The sequence below is a fragment of the Triturus cristatus genome, chromosome 4_2 (genome assembly GCF_964204655.1).
Source record: "Triturus cristatus chromosome 4_2, aTriCri1.1, whole genome shotgun sequence".
Lineage (NCBI taxonomy): Eukaryota > Metazoa > Chordata > Amphibia > Caudata > Salamandridae > Triturus > Triturus cristatus.
In genome coordinates, this window is record NC_140586.1 from 35,714,337 (window position 1) to 35,731,617 (window position 17,281).

The 17,281-nt window shown below is 48.7% G+C and overlaps 1 protein-coding gene across 6 annotated transcripts in view; it reads right to left on the minus strand.

Annotated features, from left to right (window-relative positions):
• The window catches only part of SMARCC2 (SWI/SNF related BAF chromatin remodeling complex subunit C2), a 501,863-nt gene that overhangs the window by 270,288 nt on the left and 214,294 nt on the right, over nucleotides 1-17,281 (minus strand). For all 6 annotated transcript variants that reach the window (XM_085600307.1, XM_085600305.1, XM_085600303.1 and 3 more), the window contains exons 15-20: nucleotides 15,963-16,034; nucleotides 11,577-11,690; nucleotides 10,833-10,986; nucleotides 10,027-10,146; nucleotides 9,862-9,924; nucleotides 7,599-7,857 (exon numbers count right to left, since the gene is read on the minus strand). In XM_085600307.1, coding sequence (XP_085456433.1) covers nucleotides 7,599-7,857; nucleotides 9,862-9,924; nucleotides 10,027-10,146; nucleotides 10,833-10,986; nucleotides 11,577-11,690; nucleotides 15,963-16,034 — 782 coding nt within the window. The remainder of the gene's footprint in view (nucleotides 1-7,598; nucleotides 7,858-9,861; nucleotides 9,925-10,026; nucleotides 10,147-10,832; nucleotides 10,987-11,576; nucleotides 11,691-15,962; nucleotides 16,035-17,281) is intronic.

Here is a 17,281-nt window from a genome sequence, read left to right on the forward strand (position 1 = left end):
ACCACAATCATCCAGCCACCGAGACTCTCTTGTGGGAGTTAACAATGGTAAAGAGGGCGGAGACTGCAAATCAAAAGCTGCCTGACCAACTAGGCCCTGAGCAGGAGGATCACCTGGTGCCAGGCGGTGCCTACGGGCAATAGCCCGATCAACCGGACAACCCGAAGAGGGTCTGGACCAAGTGCCATGCAGGGTGTCAAATTGTGAGTCCCCGAAGGGCAGCAACCGTTCTACTTCAATAGGCTCCAAATGGAGCAGATCCAATAAAGGATCAGAAAATAGATGCACCATAGGAGGCTGTAGGCCAAGCACAGCATCCGCCCCATGAATAGCTCGTGCGAAGGCAGCACTAGACTCAGTTGCCATCCGAGTAGGTGATATAAATGGTCAGTAGGAGACGGTTGAAGGCCAAGTCTACCACTGGACATGAGGAGTGGCGAAGGTGGAGACTGACCCGAAGGCCATGCTACACAAGGAACTTGCACCCTGGCCCCTTGATCAGGGGAGTCCAGGGAAGCCCCAGGATCCACAGGAGGAAGCGTAAATGGGAGCCCCGGCATCAAGAGACGCCGCGGGGGAGACCCACAGCCGTCCAAGGAGTTGGGGGGGGGGGGGGGGATCAAACACCAAGGGAAACCGGCCCGATGTAGATCGGCGCTGTAGTGGAGTCGCCAGGACGGCGACAACCTCCCTGGAGAGAGCACAAGGCGCCGGTGCAGAGCCTGTGGTAGTACCCGGTGCCGATGTCGGCGTCGCCGGCGCCGAGGCCCACCCCGCTGGCGCCGAGGCCGGCGCCGCCTCCGACATCGGCGCAGGGAGTCCTACTGGGGTATGCGCTGAACAACGGGAAGGGCATTGATTTGGGTCCTGGCTTGTGGGCGTCGCGTGGGCTCCGGAATCGGAGTCGACGCACACAGCCGGCACCGGGGAAACATCCGCAGACGATGACCCGGCTACAGTGCCTGCTACCTCTGTGGGGCCCGAAGACACACCAGGGAGAGGGGGCAACTGAAAACAAGCCTGGAGTGTCTTAGAATAGGCCTCCATTTGGGAAAATGTTGCCCCAACACCCGGAAAGGGTGGATAAGGAGGATGACGTACGCCTTTACCTGGCTCATTGCAAGAGGAATGGGCGGCAGCAGCACAGGTAGTGGAAGAAGATCTCCGTAAGCGACACCTGTGCTTACGCTTACCTGTTGTCACACGGCGGTCATGGGAGCGACCTCGGGAACGAACCAGATCCCAAGAAGAAGAACGGCGACGGGAGGGAGCTGGACCAGACTAAGGACACATCCGCTGGAGGCTGCTCACGGGCAGGTAAAGCGGCCTTGGAGGACAATCTTCAGGAGTTAAGGTAGATAAAAAGGGGGGCCCCAAGGCAACACCAAAACCACACCACCAGCAGCACAGGGTGCTCACACAGCATCAAACGGCCAATGTTACCCAATAGAGATAGTCGGTTCCAGTTTCAGGCTGCAGACTCAGAAAAGGATGTCTCTTCTGTGGAACCAACAGCCAGGGGAGGAAGTTGAGATGGTAGGCGACGTCGGGACACCATTGCTTTTGGTCACCAGGACACAGGTCCAGAGGATGCAGGGGTGTCTTTGGACATTGGGTTTCTCATTACCAGGCAAGTAGCGGTCGATAGGGGTCTTGGTGCAGAGGCTGCAGGCGTCGTCATAATGGCTGGGAGACGTCACCCCCTCAAAAGATACGGGCTCAAGACGACTGGGGAACCTCTTCTGCACTGGTGGGCCTCCAGGACTCGGGCCGTGGGCGTCGGGTGCAGAGGTAGGGCTGGAAGGTGAGTATTCGCGGTTCCGCAGGGTTTTGGGAGTTCTTTTGGAGACACAGCCGCTGTCTTCAGGAGTCTTGGGTCTTTTTCAAAGCTGATCAGTCCTCTCAGGGTTTTTTGGAGGTTGCTGGTCTTCAGGGTAGGCGTCCTCGTGCTGCAGGGGTTGCATGAAGGTGCAGGCAGGCCGGTAGGGCTGGTGCCAAAGCAATCATCGCCTGGATCTTATTCTGCTGCGTTGTCTTCTTCGCCAATCTTCTTGGGTCATCTGGAACTGCTGAGCTGGGATCAGGGGTGCCCCTAAATACTGTATTTAGGGGAGTTACTGGGGTAGCAAGGTAGTAGCCAATAGGCTGCTGACCTTAGGGTGACTGCACCCTAACTGCACCTGGGGCAGTGAGCATAAACCCGGACCCTGATTGGGGGGTGCCTTCCATCTGCAAGATGGCGGGCACTGAAGAGTGGGTTTCACCTCACCTCCCCCACCTGAGAGGTGGCGTTGGCAGAGGTGGGAACACCTTTTAGGCTGACCTGATTTTCTGGCCTGTCTGACGAAATGGAGTGGAATTTATCGCCCACTCCTACTCTAAACATTACATGTTGGATCTTACCTTGAAGGCTTTCAAGTTTAATCTAGTCTTGTTACCCTATTCCTGAGACTAGAGAAGCTGGGAAATAAGAACAATAAAGTTTACTCACGACAATAACTCATGTATTCTTAGTACTCCAATCACATGGACCAACCTCCATTTCTTAATTACCATTATTTTCACAAAATATTTCACATACACAGAGGGACATGTTTGGATTGATCTAGGGAGGCAGGTGGGGCAGTTGGGAATGGCAGAGACAATTAATCATGCTGAAAAGCTTAGGTTCCAAAGCTCTCTCAGTGCAAAAACAGCTGGGTCAGTACTCCCCTCATATCATTCACCCTACTCTTACGTCTGAACAGGAATGAAGGAATTAGAATGAGGTAAATACTGTAGCAAGTAACTTTTAGTACATTTGAATTCTAAAAGTATGGCTTTGATTTTACAGCATGCTACATATCATGCATGCTGCAGAGCCACAATAGTAAATGTCTGCTGCAGAAACATCTCACACAAGAATATGGGTCACTGAAGGTTTCAATCATTGGCACCAATAGGAACGGTAACCTGCAAGAAAACCATGATTGTGCTCATGATTCACTCGCTGCTTCCGCCTTGAGTGATCGCTCCCCTCGCTGCTCCTCACAGCGTGGTATCGTATTGCTGCATTGTAACCAAGTTGTGATATCTGCATAGCTCCATTTTTAGTAAGCTTCGTAATTTCATAGCGCTATTATCCCACAGCGCTTACATTGCTTTGATTGCATTGTTGTGTGTGATTTCCCCCGGCGCCCTGCTCTGACCTCCCCTCCATTTTGATCCTGCTGTTGTTGTGGTCCCCTGAGCCCGCCACGCCTCCCAGCTGAGCCGCCCTCCCACAAGCACCCAAAAGCATTCCCCAAACCTCGCAGCGCTGTGATTCACTCGCTGCTTCCGCCTTGAGTGATCGCTCCCCTCGCTGCTCCTCACAGCGTGGTATCGTATTGCTGCATTGTAACCAAGTTGTGATATCTGCATAGCTCCATTTTTAGTAAGCTTCGTAATTTCATAGCGCTATTATCCCACAGCGCTTACATTGCTTTGATTGCATTGTTGTGTGTGATTTCCCCCGGTGCCCTGCTCTGACCTCCCCTCCATTTTGATCCTGCTGTTGTTGTGTTCCCCTGAGCCCGCCACGCCTCCCAGCTGAGCCGCCCTCCCACAAGCACCCAAAAGCATTCCCCAAACCTCGCAGCGCTGTGATTCACTCGCTGCTTCCGCCTTGAGTGATCGCTCCCCTCGCTGCTCCTCACAGCGTGGTATCGTATTGCTGCATTGTAACCAAGTTGTGATATCTGCATAGCTCCATTTTTAGTAAGCTTCGTAATTTCATAGCGCTATTATCCCACAGCGCTTACATTGCTTTGATTGCATTGTTGTGTGTGATTTCCCCCGGCGCCCTGCTCTGACCTCCCCTCCATTTTGATCCTGCTGTTGTTGTGTTCCCCTGAGCCCGCCACGCCTCCCAGCTGAGCCGCCCTCCCACAAGCACCCAAAAGCATTCCCCAAACCTCGCAGCGCTGTGATTCACTCGCTGCTTCCGCCTTGAGTGATCGCTCCCCTCGCTGCTCCTCACAGCGTGGTATCGTATTGCTGCATTGTAACCAAGTTGTGATATCTGCATAGCTCCATTTTTAGTAAGCTTCGTAATTTCATAGCGCTATTATCCCACAGCGCTTACATTGCTTTGATTGCATTGTTGTGTGTGATTTCCCCCGGCGCCCTGCTCTGACCTCCCCTCCATTTTGATCCTGCTGTTGTTGTGTTCCCCTGAGCCCGCCACGCCTCCCAGCTGAGCCGCCCTCGCCCCTCCCCCTCCGCTATCCATATATGACAGTAGTTCCCACGCGCAGCGTTTACGCGCAGCGCCCGCGCCCAACCCGCGCCGAAGGTGCGCCAAAGGTAAGCCCGTCTACGCCCGTCCACGCCTGGACCGCGCCCAGCGCCAGACCCCCTGCCCCTCGAGCTGCCCAGCCCTCCCGCATTACCTACGATGCCGCCTCCCTCCTAGCCCTCGACCCCGGTCGCGCCCCCAACTGCGTCCATGCCGCTCCTGGACACACCCATGGCCCTTTCTCCTGCTACTCCTGCAAATTCAGCAGCACCGACAACATCTCTGCTACGTCCACACCACAGATTCCCGACCCCAACCACCTACAATGCATCCTTCTCAACACCCGATCGGTCCATAGGCATGCCATTGACCTATGGAATCTACTAGACACCATTTCCCCGGACATCGCCTTCCTTACGGAAACATGGATGAATGCTTCCTCCGCACCAGACATCACCATTGCCATCCCTGAAGACTATAAGATCACCCGCAAAGACCGTACCAGCCACACAGGAGGAGGAATCGCCATCGTCCACAAGAAATCTATCCGCATCTCAACCAGCTCTGACGTCAATCTCGCCAACTCCGAACATCTTCACTTCCAGATCCACATCGACCCCAAAACAACACTCAGAGGCACTCTCCTCTACAGACCACCAGGACCCCGCGCAAAATTCAGTGAAGACATCACGGACTTCATCACCCCACACGCGCTCCCCTCCAAAGATTACATCCTTCTGGGAGACCTCAACTTTCACCTTGAAAAGACCAACGACCACAACACCTCCACCCTCGTGGACAACCTCGCCAACCTCGGACTTAAACAACTAGTCACTTCCCCCACCCACATCGCAGGTCACACACTCGACCCCATCTTCACATCCAGCAATCATATCTCCTTCTGCCACACTACGGATCTCCTCTGGACCGACCACAGCTGCGTTCACTTCATCTACAACAAGCCGAAACCCATCATCCACTCCCAACCTACCCTGCAAAGAAACTGGAACAAAATCACCACGGACCAAATCTCCGCATCGCTCCTTCGAAACTCCCCAGCCCTCTCTTCTAACGCCAACGAAGCCGCCGCCAACCTCACCCTATGGTTATCCAACACCGCCGACACCTTAGCTCCACTGAAAAAACGTCAAAGCAAACCTGGCAGCAAGAAAGCCTCATGGTTCAACGATGATCTCAAGAAGTCCAAGAAACTCTGCCGCTCCCTTGAAAAGGCCTGGAAAAAAGACCCAACCACCAGCACCAAGGACACCTTCAAAAGCGCCACCCGCACCCACCACCAACTGATCCGAAAAGCCAAGAAAACAGCTTTCAAGGATCGACTTGACAACAACGCCCACAACAGCAAGGAACTTTTCAACATCGTCAAGGAATTTTCCAATCCCTCGGCCAACTCCAACGACATCACCCCCTCTCAAACCCTCTGCGACTCCCTAGCCTCTTTTTTCCACAACAAGATTGCAGACATCCACAACAGCTTTGACAACCAACCCGGAAACCAACCCACCCTACCATCTGCTGACCACCTTCCCCCCCGTGAACACCCTTAACGCTTGGAACCCAATCTCCACTGAGGACACCATCCGCCTGATGAATTCCATCCACTCAGGATCCCCCACAGACCCATGCCCTCACCACATCTTCAACAAAGCAGACTCAGTCATAGCACCGCACCTCCGAGACGTCATCAACTGCTCCTTCAACTCCGCTACCTTCCCAGAAGACTGGAAACACGCCGAACTCACTGCCCTTCTGAAAAAACCAACAGCGGACCCCACCGAACTCAAAAATTACCGCCCCATCTCGCTTCTTCCATTCCCGGCAAAAGTCATCGAGAAAGCCGTCAACAACCAGCTCGCCGCTTTCCTCGAAGCCAACAAATCCCTCGACTCCTCACAGTCCGGCTTCCGAGCCAAACACAGCACTGAGACCGCCCTCATCGCAGCAACAGACGACATTCGAACTCTACTGGACAACGGAGACACAGTCGCCCTCATCCTCCTCGACCTCTCTGCAGCATTCGATACAGTCTGCCACAGCACCCTTCTACAACGCCTCAATAACATCGGAATCCAAGGAAAAGCACTTGAATGGATCACCTCGTTCCTCACCGGAAGAACCCAGAGAGTCCGCCTTCCTCCATTCAAGTCCGAGGCCTCTGAAGTCATCTGCGGCGTCCCTCAAGGATCCTCACTCAGTCCCACCCTCTTCAACGTATACATGAGCCCCCTCGCGGCCATCGCACGCCGACACAACCTCAACATCATCTCCTACGCGGACGACACTCAACTAATCCTTTCTCTCACCAATGACCCTAGCACCGCCAAAACCAACCTACACGAAGGAATGAAAGAAGTTGCCGAATGGATGAAACAAAGCCGTCTGAAACTGAACTCAGACAAAACTGAAGTCCTCATCTTAGGTACATCCCCCTCTGCATGGGACGATTCCTGGTGGCCTGAAGCCCTCGGAAAAGCACCCATCCCGACAGACCACGCACGGAACCTAGGCGTCATCCTGGATTCTTCACTCTCAATGAACAGACAAGTCAGCGCCGTATCCTCTTCCTGCTTCAACATTCTTCGCATGCTCAGAAAAACATTTCGCTGGATCCCCCTCGAAACAAGGAAAACAGTTACCCACGCTCTAGTCACGAGCCGACTGGACTACGGAAACACCCTCTACGCGGGTACTACCGCAAAGCTCCAGAAGAAACTCCAACGAATCCAAAACGCATCAGCCAGGCTCATATTAGACATCCCTCGCAACGAACACATCTCTGATCACCTTAAAGACCTCCACTGGCTACCCGTCAATAAGAGGATCACCTTCCGACTGCTTACCCACGCACACAAATCACTCTACGACATCGGACCAGATTGCCTCAACTCTCGACTGTCCTTCTACACCCCCTCCCGCCAACTACGATCTTCCAGCCAAGCCCTCGCCACTATACCTCGCATCAACAAGACCACCATGGGAGGCAGATCCTTTGCATACCTGGCTGCTAAAACATGGAACTCACTCCCCGCCTACCTTCGCCTCACCCAGAACCACCTAGCGTTCAGAAAGCAGCTTAAAACGTGGATATTTGACAAATAATCCTCCTCCCCTTCCTAAGCGCCTTGAAACCCTCTGGGTACGTAGTGCGCTATACAAATTTTATGGCTTGACTTGACTTGACTCATCTTATCTTACAAGTCCCAATTATGGTTCTCCCACAACATAATATAAATGATCCTTGAACACCTCTTCTCTTCCTGTGTATGGGCATTTCCCAAATTGACAGTCATTCTATAGCACAGCCCTGGTATTAACTCACCTAATGCAGATTTTGCCGCCGCGGACGCCACTCGAGGGTCAACCACAGAGGCAAGGAAGGCCACAGTGCTCAGGACAGGGTTTCCTGACTGGCTGAAGGGGATGGGCTGGTAGGCAAGTGGTCCAAGAGATGACTCTGAATCTTCTAGGTAGGGGTCCTCAATTGGAAGGCGCAGAAAGTGGAGGATGCACTCATCTTGCGTGCGGCTGCCCACGTGCTCTGACACTTTGTTCCAGTCATCTTTGTACATCTCCAAGGCCTGCCAAAAAGATGCAGCACCACAGAGCTCACACTTTTTTTTTTTTTTTAACATTAGTTCATTTTCAGATATTTACCTGGCCATGTAGTAAAAAAATATTTGTTAGTGAAAATGAGGATTTCCCTCCTTAACAGTAATTTTTCAGCATCAAATCTTCAGATTTTTAACGTTTGGATTTCTTCACCCACTCAATAGAACTGCTCTGACAACAGGAAGGAATTCTATGCTTCCAAATATGGAAAGGATCTGTGCTGAAATGGACAGCTACTTCTCTAACAAGCATTTGCAATGCAATAGGCCTCGCATTTACGCGAATTTAAGCTATTGCCATTGTAAATGACAATGTTTTTTATTTACATTTTAAAAACAAACATAAATAAAAGTCATTGTCATTTACAATGCCAATAGCTAAAACGTACGTAAATGCGAGACCTATTGCATTGCAAATGCTTGCGAAATGAGGGCTTCACACATTCGGATCTTTATTTTCAACATGCCTATAGCTGAATAATGTGTCATGTGAGTGACCTTCCCAGTGCCCAAACATCTGCGCACTAGATGTTCTGAATTCAGTAGCTTGTTTTGATATTATTATTCTGATGTGACTGGATCATTTTCTTTATTCGTAGTAGTTGCTAGATCTCTTCTTATCCCTGGGATTTGAGAAGGGATGTTTTTCACCTATTTCCCTGCTGTGTTTCGATTAGCTCTTGCAGACACAGTTTCCTATCCTTGCCAGTGCCCTTAGTTTTGAAGCTGTGACTGTCCCAGTTCTTCGGAGACTCCTACCTCCTCATTGTCATTACTATTGCCTCCCCCCTTCTTACTCCCGAACTACCTCTGCCCCCACCCCTTCAGACTCACCCTCTCATTGTTACCTACTCAAACTCTAGGTTTGCAGGAAGTGATTGAATGTAGAGCCTGAACAGCTGTTCAGGAAATCTATGAGCAGAAGTAGGAGAGCAGGTTACAGAGTTATCTTTAGCTTTTTGGTTTTATTGCCATAGTTATGTATGGCTATCCAAGAGGTCTGAATTCACTCCTTTATCAGCTGCTGAGTCAGGAGCTGTTCTCCAACTACTCTTGTATTCATTAAAAAAAAAACGACTTTTGTTAAAACTTGAATCATCTCATCAGTGGTGACAACTGGAACACCTGGATGAAAGCCCAGTACAGAGTGGAACCAGATGTCTGAGCTTGTCACTCTTCTCCACTTGTGGCTTGGAAAAGAGACTGTACCACAGTAAGAGCTTTGGGGGGCGGGGTCACAGCTCGTGTGAATGACAATTGTGACCTTCGAAATATGTCAGTCTGACCATGCCTGCATGTCTCCTATTATTGTGCCGCCCCTGATCCTCGTTTACCATGAGGTAAATGGAACTTTAATGTGCGTGTGCTGGTGACAGAAATGCATCCACACGCATGGTTGCGCTGTCCTCAATTACATCCATGGAGTTTGTTTGCCACGAGTGGTTCTCTCTCTGAAAATATGCAGTGTGATTTGAGCCTCGTTGGATGATTTGAAGATGAAAGAAGAATTAACAAGCATTAAAAAATAAACCGCGTGTTTGCCGCTTGTTTAGATATGCATCGCCTTTCACCTTAAGTGAAAGCGCGATGCATATATAAACACGCGTGTCTGGAAGAGACGCCGTGCACGAGCGTGCGCGAGTGAAATCTCCAGTCTGGTGGGCGGGGCCTAATGCCGACAGGGCAGACACCAACCCCGCTTCCAAAGAAGCCGGACACAAAAGCGGCAACAATATATCTCGCCAAGGCGAAGCAGCACTTGCGCGCTGCAACGCAGGCGAGACCTTAAAATGGTGCTCACAAGCCTTAAATATTTCCTTACTTTCAGGGATGATTGCAAATAAATATTTTATGTTTGCAAGTCCTCCAATGCAGGTCTATTTTCTGCTAATTCTTCACTACAGAAATTAACTTCCATCATCTTCCCATTTCCCATTTCCCCATTCCCGTTGGTGATATTCAGCAGTCTCACACCTCTAGCAGCAGTAGCGTCTCCTGCTCTGACCAATCCCGCGTGGCACTGGCTGCAGCTTTGCTCTGTGATGAAGACATAAGAAAAGTTAGAAAAGTGAGTGTGGGCAGTACCAAAGAGTAGAGCATGCTGTGGATGTAGCCTCCTGTATTGAAAGGATCCGTTACCTTGGAAAGAGTGTTCTTCTTGCTGTACATGTCTGTCCTCAACCCAAAATTCTGCAGGTCGGTGGGCTTCTCCTTGGCCTTTTCTGGGAAGTTGAGCATTTGTTGAGCTGCTGGTGTCTGCTGCAAGATGAAGGAAGGTTTAAAGAAATTATTAATTCTCAGTCATGTTGGTAGCAGACATAAAATATTATTGAGCTATGCCAATATCTCTCCGGGAATTTCAGAGGCCCAGTACCCAAACTTACAAAAAGGCATTCAAGAGTTTTGTACAGGTTTAAGAGGTTATCTGAACAGTTGTGGTAAGAGTTAATTGGAGCATTTATATAAATTGGGACAAGCCCTCAACCCATCTAAAAAAAAAAAAATTAGGTAGCCTTGACCATTTTAATATTTTGAAATAAGATCGCTTTCCAACTCAGATTCCGGGAATAATAAAAAAACAGGCCCTTCTGGAAAAATCCACCATTAGACCATTACATCACATTGTTACCAAAATCCCATGCTTTGAAATCACTCTAGGAGCCCGCTATTACTTAATTGGCCATCGAACTGTGACAACACTTCACAAACTGATTGTCGCACTGCAACGCAATGACAGACTGATGTGAGACCCAAAACTTTACCCTTCATCCTGCCTACAGACAAAAGGACTGTTCTGCTCTCTTTCACTCACTAGGATAGCCACCAATTTTAAAAAGCCATATGAATACCTAACAAATTTCCACTGCAACAAGCAGACAGTTATCAACAGTGATTGGACTGGATGAGCATTTACTACTAATTGGACAGACTAAGGCAGCTCTCACCTGGGGAGTCTTGGGTTGCAATGGTACTAATCCTGAGGGTGTATCAGCTAGGACGTGAAAGTGTGAAGTAGGTGGGGGCCCCATTGGAGTTGGACGACTTTCAGCATCCACCTGGTAGTTGACGAGTCCCCATTGCTCCAAGAAAGCGTGTACCCTGGAAAGCAAGCAAGCAGTGACAAGCAAAATAGCAAAAAAGTTCATACAATAAAAAAATTACTCCATAACATTAAAAAGCAATATTCTGCCTGGCAGAAAAAAGATAATTAAAGAATGACTTAACAAGTCACAAGGTCAGATTGGAATCAGGCAAAATGATTACACTGATTAAAGTTAGTCATGGATAAGGTACAACACCAGACAGGTCCATAAAAGCACTAGACTCGTTTTGAGGACTGAAAATGCTACTTCAGAAGTAAAGTTCATCAAACCCAACCATGACACTCTACACCTCCTGCACAGTACTGGGACCCACATACAGCTCTTCCACTATACCTAAATCCTGAAAGGAAGCTAGGTGTTTAGTCCAATGCACCTCACACCCTTGTTAGACCTACAAATACTCTACTCTGACTTTGTCAAACAATGACTTTTCTCACTCAAAGTCCACTCATTTTCCTTCCCCGTTCTCTTGGTTTGCCTTTCTGTGAATATTCTGCCTCAATTTTCTTTCGAGACATATCTTGCCCTGTTCAAGGGCTTACTTCATTGCACAATTCTGTAATATTCCTTTCTCTAGACACACACCTCATGATGGCGCACACATCTCCAGCCAGGTTCCGGCGACAAGCAGTGGACGTCAAATATTCTTGAGGATTCAACCGGTACGTGTCAATCATGAAGTTGCGATAGGCAAGGTAACTGAAAGAAGAGATGTGCATTTACAGGTTGCAGTGTCAGAGTGATAAGTATGTGCATACTTTGACAGTGGAAATAATGTGCACTTGTTAAACATTCAAAATGGCAATTGCAGCATTTGTAAGTTGTGCGTGTGTAGGAAGGTGGATATCGGACTATGGTTACCCCCAAATTTTTGCCTAGTGTCTAGCTGGTTTTTCGACTTAGTAGGCCTGAGATCCTGCCATTCAGGGTCTCAGCCCATCTGCTCTCTCTTTAAAATGGACTCCATGTACCCTAGGTGCATAACCAATTGGAATTGGATCACCCTGTGAGCCCCTGTACCAGTGTACACTAGGTACCCAGGGCATTGGTGTATCTAAGGCCTACCAGGGGCTGAAGCATGTATTGTGCCACCCCTGGCCTGGCCTAGCAATTTGACACAACTGGCTGATCACTCAGCTGGGGTAAGTTGGTGTAACCACCTCTTACTTAGGTGTAGTATACCTATACCTAACCTTAAATGGGACACATGTTAACCTATAAGTCACTCCTATGGCAGGCCTTGACAATCCTGAAGGCAGAGTGCTTGGTTACATGTGAGATGGTGCTCTGGCATGAGCTGAGCCTGTCTGCAGTGGTCGGAACAACTTCCTTCTACCGTTTCCAGATATCGTCATACCATATACTCTTACGTGCATTATGAACCTCGCGGTTAAATGCTATCTTTGGTTTGGCTTTATCAAAACATGTCGAGTAAGGTGTCATACGAATTGGAATACTAACCCCTCGCCAATCCTGGCGACGGGGTTAGCATTCCACCCTTCTAGAGGGACACGACATGTACAGTACCTGACACCCGGGTAAAATCAGACATAGCCTCAGCTCCACAAAATGGATGCTGCCACCACAGACACAAGTCTGCCCTCCTGCTGCTGGGAGTCCTTCCAGCTTGGGCAACGTGGACAAAGGGTTTCCTGCCAGGGGAGGTGCGTGCACCACCTCAGACAGGATTTTGTGTATTGGTCAGGTAGGGCTTGAATGGAATCAGACATGCCTGAGGCTCACAAGGAGCCTTGGTGCATACGCCAGTTCAAACCGGTCCTGGGGCACACCAGCCCCGGACCTGGGGCGAGCTGGACAAAGGATTGGGGGTGTAACCACCCCCCTTCCTGGTCCCACCCTTAGGGAGGGACCTAGCAGGTAGTCCGGCCCCTAGAATCCGCTTAAAGGTAGGAGCTGTGTCCTAAGACTTCAGACATCCTGGAATCAACTTAACTACAAGAAGAAGACGGGAACTTCGACGCTCTGCTGCACAGAGGACAGAAGGAAATCTCCCCTATGGTCAGGGAGTGACCATCTTGCTAACGCAAGCACCAACCAGCTATTCGACGTCTGCTTTGCCGCCGCCTCCCACCGGAGCCCGAGCCCAGAGCCCGACAAGACCTGGACCTCCAGACCTCTCACAGCCCGATCCACAGTCCCTGCAACGAAGGAACCCGTGGAGGCACCGAGACACGTGGAGCCAGCCATCTTGGAAGACCGACGACAAGCTGCAAGCGCAACGACAGAGGCTCCCTCCAAGTTGTGCTTTGGGTCCTGAGAAGCCCAACCACCGAGCAGCATCTGCACCAAAGGTGAGCCCTCCAGCATCTCCACGATCTGCGTGGGGCCCCTCTGCACTTTGCATCTCGACGCGCCTGCCCGGTCCCTGGCCCGTTGGCTAGTGGCCATTTTGGCAACCTATTTTGAAATCAACAACGCTGGTCTGGTTGCTCCAGACTGGCCCCAGCTGCTCTCCAAAAGAGCAGCCCCTCTGACCTTGCTGGTCGGAACAATCAGCTTTCTTGACTTTCCACGACTCCTGCCTTTGCCAAGGCTTGTTTGCTTCTTTCGAGTCGCCGACACCGCCAACAGCGAGAGCCTGCGTGGGACAGCTCGTGACTCGACTCCTGGACGTCGTCGACCTTCAGGGACCACGTGGCTGCGGAGACAAGCTACACCTCATCACCTGTTTGCACCCGACATCGCCTGGTGCCACGCCGGTCACTGGCTAGTGACTGTGAACACTGTCCCCTCTGCTTTCAGGTCTTCTACAACTCCGATCCACCCTTGGATCCACCGCATCTCTTCTGGACCGGTCGCCTGCAGCATCTTTGTCATCAGGCTCCATTGAATCGATAGAAGAAACCCGACGCACTTCGAGACCTATGCACCCGCTTCCTGTGGGTGAGGTAAAGCTGGCACTCCGGTGCCCAAGTGTAGAGAAACATCTCTAGTATCTGTGTTTTGAATCTTAAGATCGTAGTCCATCCAGAAGACCCTTTCTGCAGTAACTTTTAAACGTTTACGCACCCATTGAAAACCTATGGGAGCCCGCATGTAACTTTCCTCACTGCACACGCGACCCGTGGACCTCCTGGTCACTAACTGAAGTTAGCTCCTTGTAGGCCCAGCGATTCTAGAGGCCCTAGGCCTTTTCCCTTTCCTGTTCGTGGTACTTATACCACTATTTTAGTATATGGTTTGAGTGGCCACCAGGGCCCATCCATATAAAGTGCAACTTCTGTATATTATAACATTGTCTTGTTTAACGATTTGTGCTCCTGTGCTCATAAAGAGTCTAGGGGATACTTTGAGTAATAAATACACATATATTATGAATATATATCTGTGTGGTGTCCTTTCATTGGTATAAAGGGGGGTTACATATGGTAAAACAGCCTGCTTAACACGCTTTAACGAGTTTAGCCTCAAAGACTGCTTAGCCTACGCTACCACTAGGGCAGCTAGTCCGAAAAGGTTGACTTACAACCACACCATAAGGGTTGCTTGGCATGGTACAAGGTGGTCACTTTAACTAGTGAACATCATATACCAGGCCAACTTCTCACAGCGTGTCTCTTGCAGGGACAGGAAGTTTGGAACTTCTACAATGTGGCCTCTCCTTTGTCACAGATTTGAAATGTTGATACGTGTTATGTCAACATTACAGATCATATTTGTTGGCAGAACTTCCTTGAGGTAACAGACCTCACCCCACAACATTCCCTCCCACAAGACAGAAGAGCTTTCAATAAGTTCCCACAACTCATGCAGGTCCAGGCCTCGGACGGTTTAACTATTCCTAAAGTTGCAAAGCCTAATAACTAGAGCTTACAGAGCTATTCTATCACTTAATTGACACACACCTATTGGCTAAATGTACTCAAATGTATTTGCTAAAAGTGGTTGCAATTTGTGCACTGATCTTTACTGAATACATTGGTATTTTGTCAACCAACCTATAAGCTAATAGGTTGGTTCACAAAACACCGAATCATGGTGGGTCACAATTTGACCTAACGCATGAATAGTAATGAGGTAGGTTGAAAACTGCGATCCACTACCATGCGATGCATCACAGGGGTGATGGCCTGCTGGGGTCTGCTATGTCTGTGACTGCTTTAAAATATAGCCATCTTTTTTTTCTGTTTTTTTTAATGCAGCTGTTTTTCCCTAAAAAGTAAAAAAAATCTCCAATTTTTGTTTCCAACATTTGTATGTGAAAAGGGTTACCACCTCCTTCAACGTGTGGGTAAAATATTAATGTTTTGCGATGGGATTTGGGTCACAAAACAATAATACATTTCATAAGGAATCGGTATTTAAAAGGGACATCCTAAACCTGTGCCTTCCAAAAGCTGAGTCGGTATGGTAACCTAACCCCATTCAGAAAACCTTTTCAGAATCGTTAGATGGGCCTAGTGCATTTGCCTTATAGAATCAGGTTTTGCAATCACTAAAAGCCTTTGCACACGAGGTCCTTAGAGGCTTAGGCTTCAAGCTTTAGAAAGGGCAATTTCTCAGGTCACATTGGCCTTACAGGTATGATAAGCTAGCACAAACTTTCAGGTTGTAAATCTCTTACAGATCTTGGCTACTTACAACAGAGTCACCTCTTAAGTACCATAGACTTTAAAAACAGATGTCTCAGGTACATCTTTTTTCAAGTCACAAGACTGTACAAACATGGAAATCAAAGGGCAGTGGTAGGCCTGTGCTGTCTCAGCTTTTAAGTATGTCCCAGAAAGATGGAATATAAAATGCACACATTGAGCATTTGCATTAATCCACAGTGCAGCTCAAGAATACTTATAAACATATTCCAAGTGGCTTGAGATCCTTGCCTTGGTGCCTGCGCACATCAAGGCATCAATCTGAGATCTGCTGAGGGCAGGACTGATAAAAGAAATGCCACAGCTTAGAAGAGCTCAACATCTTGCCTCACTAAAACGTTGTATTGCTCAGACTTACATTTCAGGAGTTTTGGACTTGTTCTTGCCATTAAAGAATTCTGGCAGGGCTCTTCTCTCGATGGCATGGACACTACAGCAAAGACAAAGGATGGGAACATTAAAATGGAGGAAGTGTATAGTTAAGGAAAACAGGCAGATTCACACGCTCGCAGGAAGGAGGCAGACTTACAGGTAGAGTAGGGAGAGGTTTGACTCTGGCATTTGCCCTGTATACAATCCTGGCTGAATTAATTGGACACATCAACATCTGAATTTAGCTGACACAACTATGTGTTTTAGCATTCTACTGCACCATAGCAGTGGATGGCACTGGAAAAGGAACAGAGCAACAAAAAATTCAGAGAACAAGTAACTCTGCCCACTCCTAGAATCATCATGGAAAACTTACTGCCACAATACCGGGCTTTTGAACAAGTTGCTCTGCTGTTTGTATTTATTTTCTAGGACACCCAAAAAAAGTTGGATTTACTGCCTATTTGTTTGAAATCTTGCATCTTAATAACCGGTTTGTCATTTAATGCTGATTTTAAGGTCTGTAAGAACGTCAATCGCATCACTAATTCTGACTCAATGTTCTTCCCTTTATCGCAAACAAGCCAATCTGGATGACATGGGTTATACGGTTTATGTTTAGCCTCAATGAATCTTAACACCAGCCCATACCACACATTTTCTATAAGGAACGGAGTGTCATTTCTAATGATGTAAAGTTTCTTACCTGTAGGTGTAGTTTTGCCGCTTGAAGAATAATTTGGATTCACATGCTGGGCGTTATTTCACCATCTAGTGATTGGGTCCAGAACTATCCCAATTTTTATAATCCTTCTATTTTTTGTTGTTGGAGGGAATCGGTCGACGGACCCCCATTTGATGTTCCTTGTGATGTCGTACTATTTCCTTCAGAAGCTTCCACCTTTTGTCACCATCTTCAGATTCTTTTTTTTCCCTCCGCAATCTTGTTTCTTCCTCTCATCTTTTTGGTGGAGGTGGGTGGTTCGCTTGTGAATCTAGAAAATTCTTCAAGCAGCAAAACTACACCTACAGACAAATAACTAAACATTTTGAAGTGTGAACCTTTTCTGTATTCACAAGCGGTGCATAGATTTTATAGCGGTTTGTTATCCTTACGGTGGTTGGGGTGAAAATGGGCAATGATTTGTAAACAGATGTTGTAAGACCCTTTGTCCCACTTGTGCTTCCTTATTCAGCTACACCTTATCAAGGGAATGCCAAGACCTACCCAGACTAGGCATAAGGACAATCGGTGCTTTGCTATACACCGACAATGCGGTATTGTTCGCCCGCACCCCAATAGGC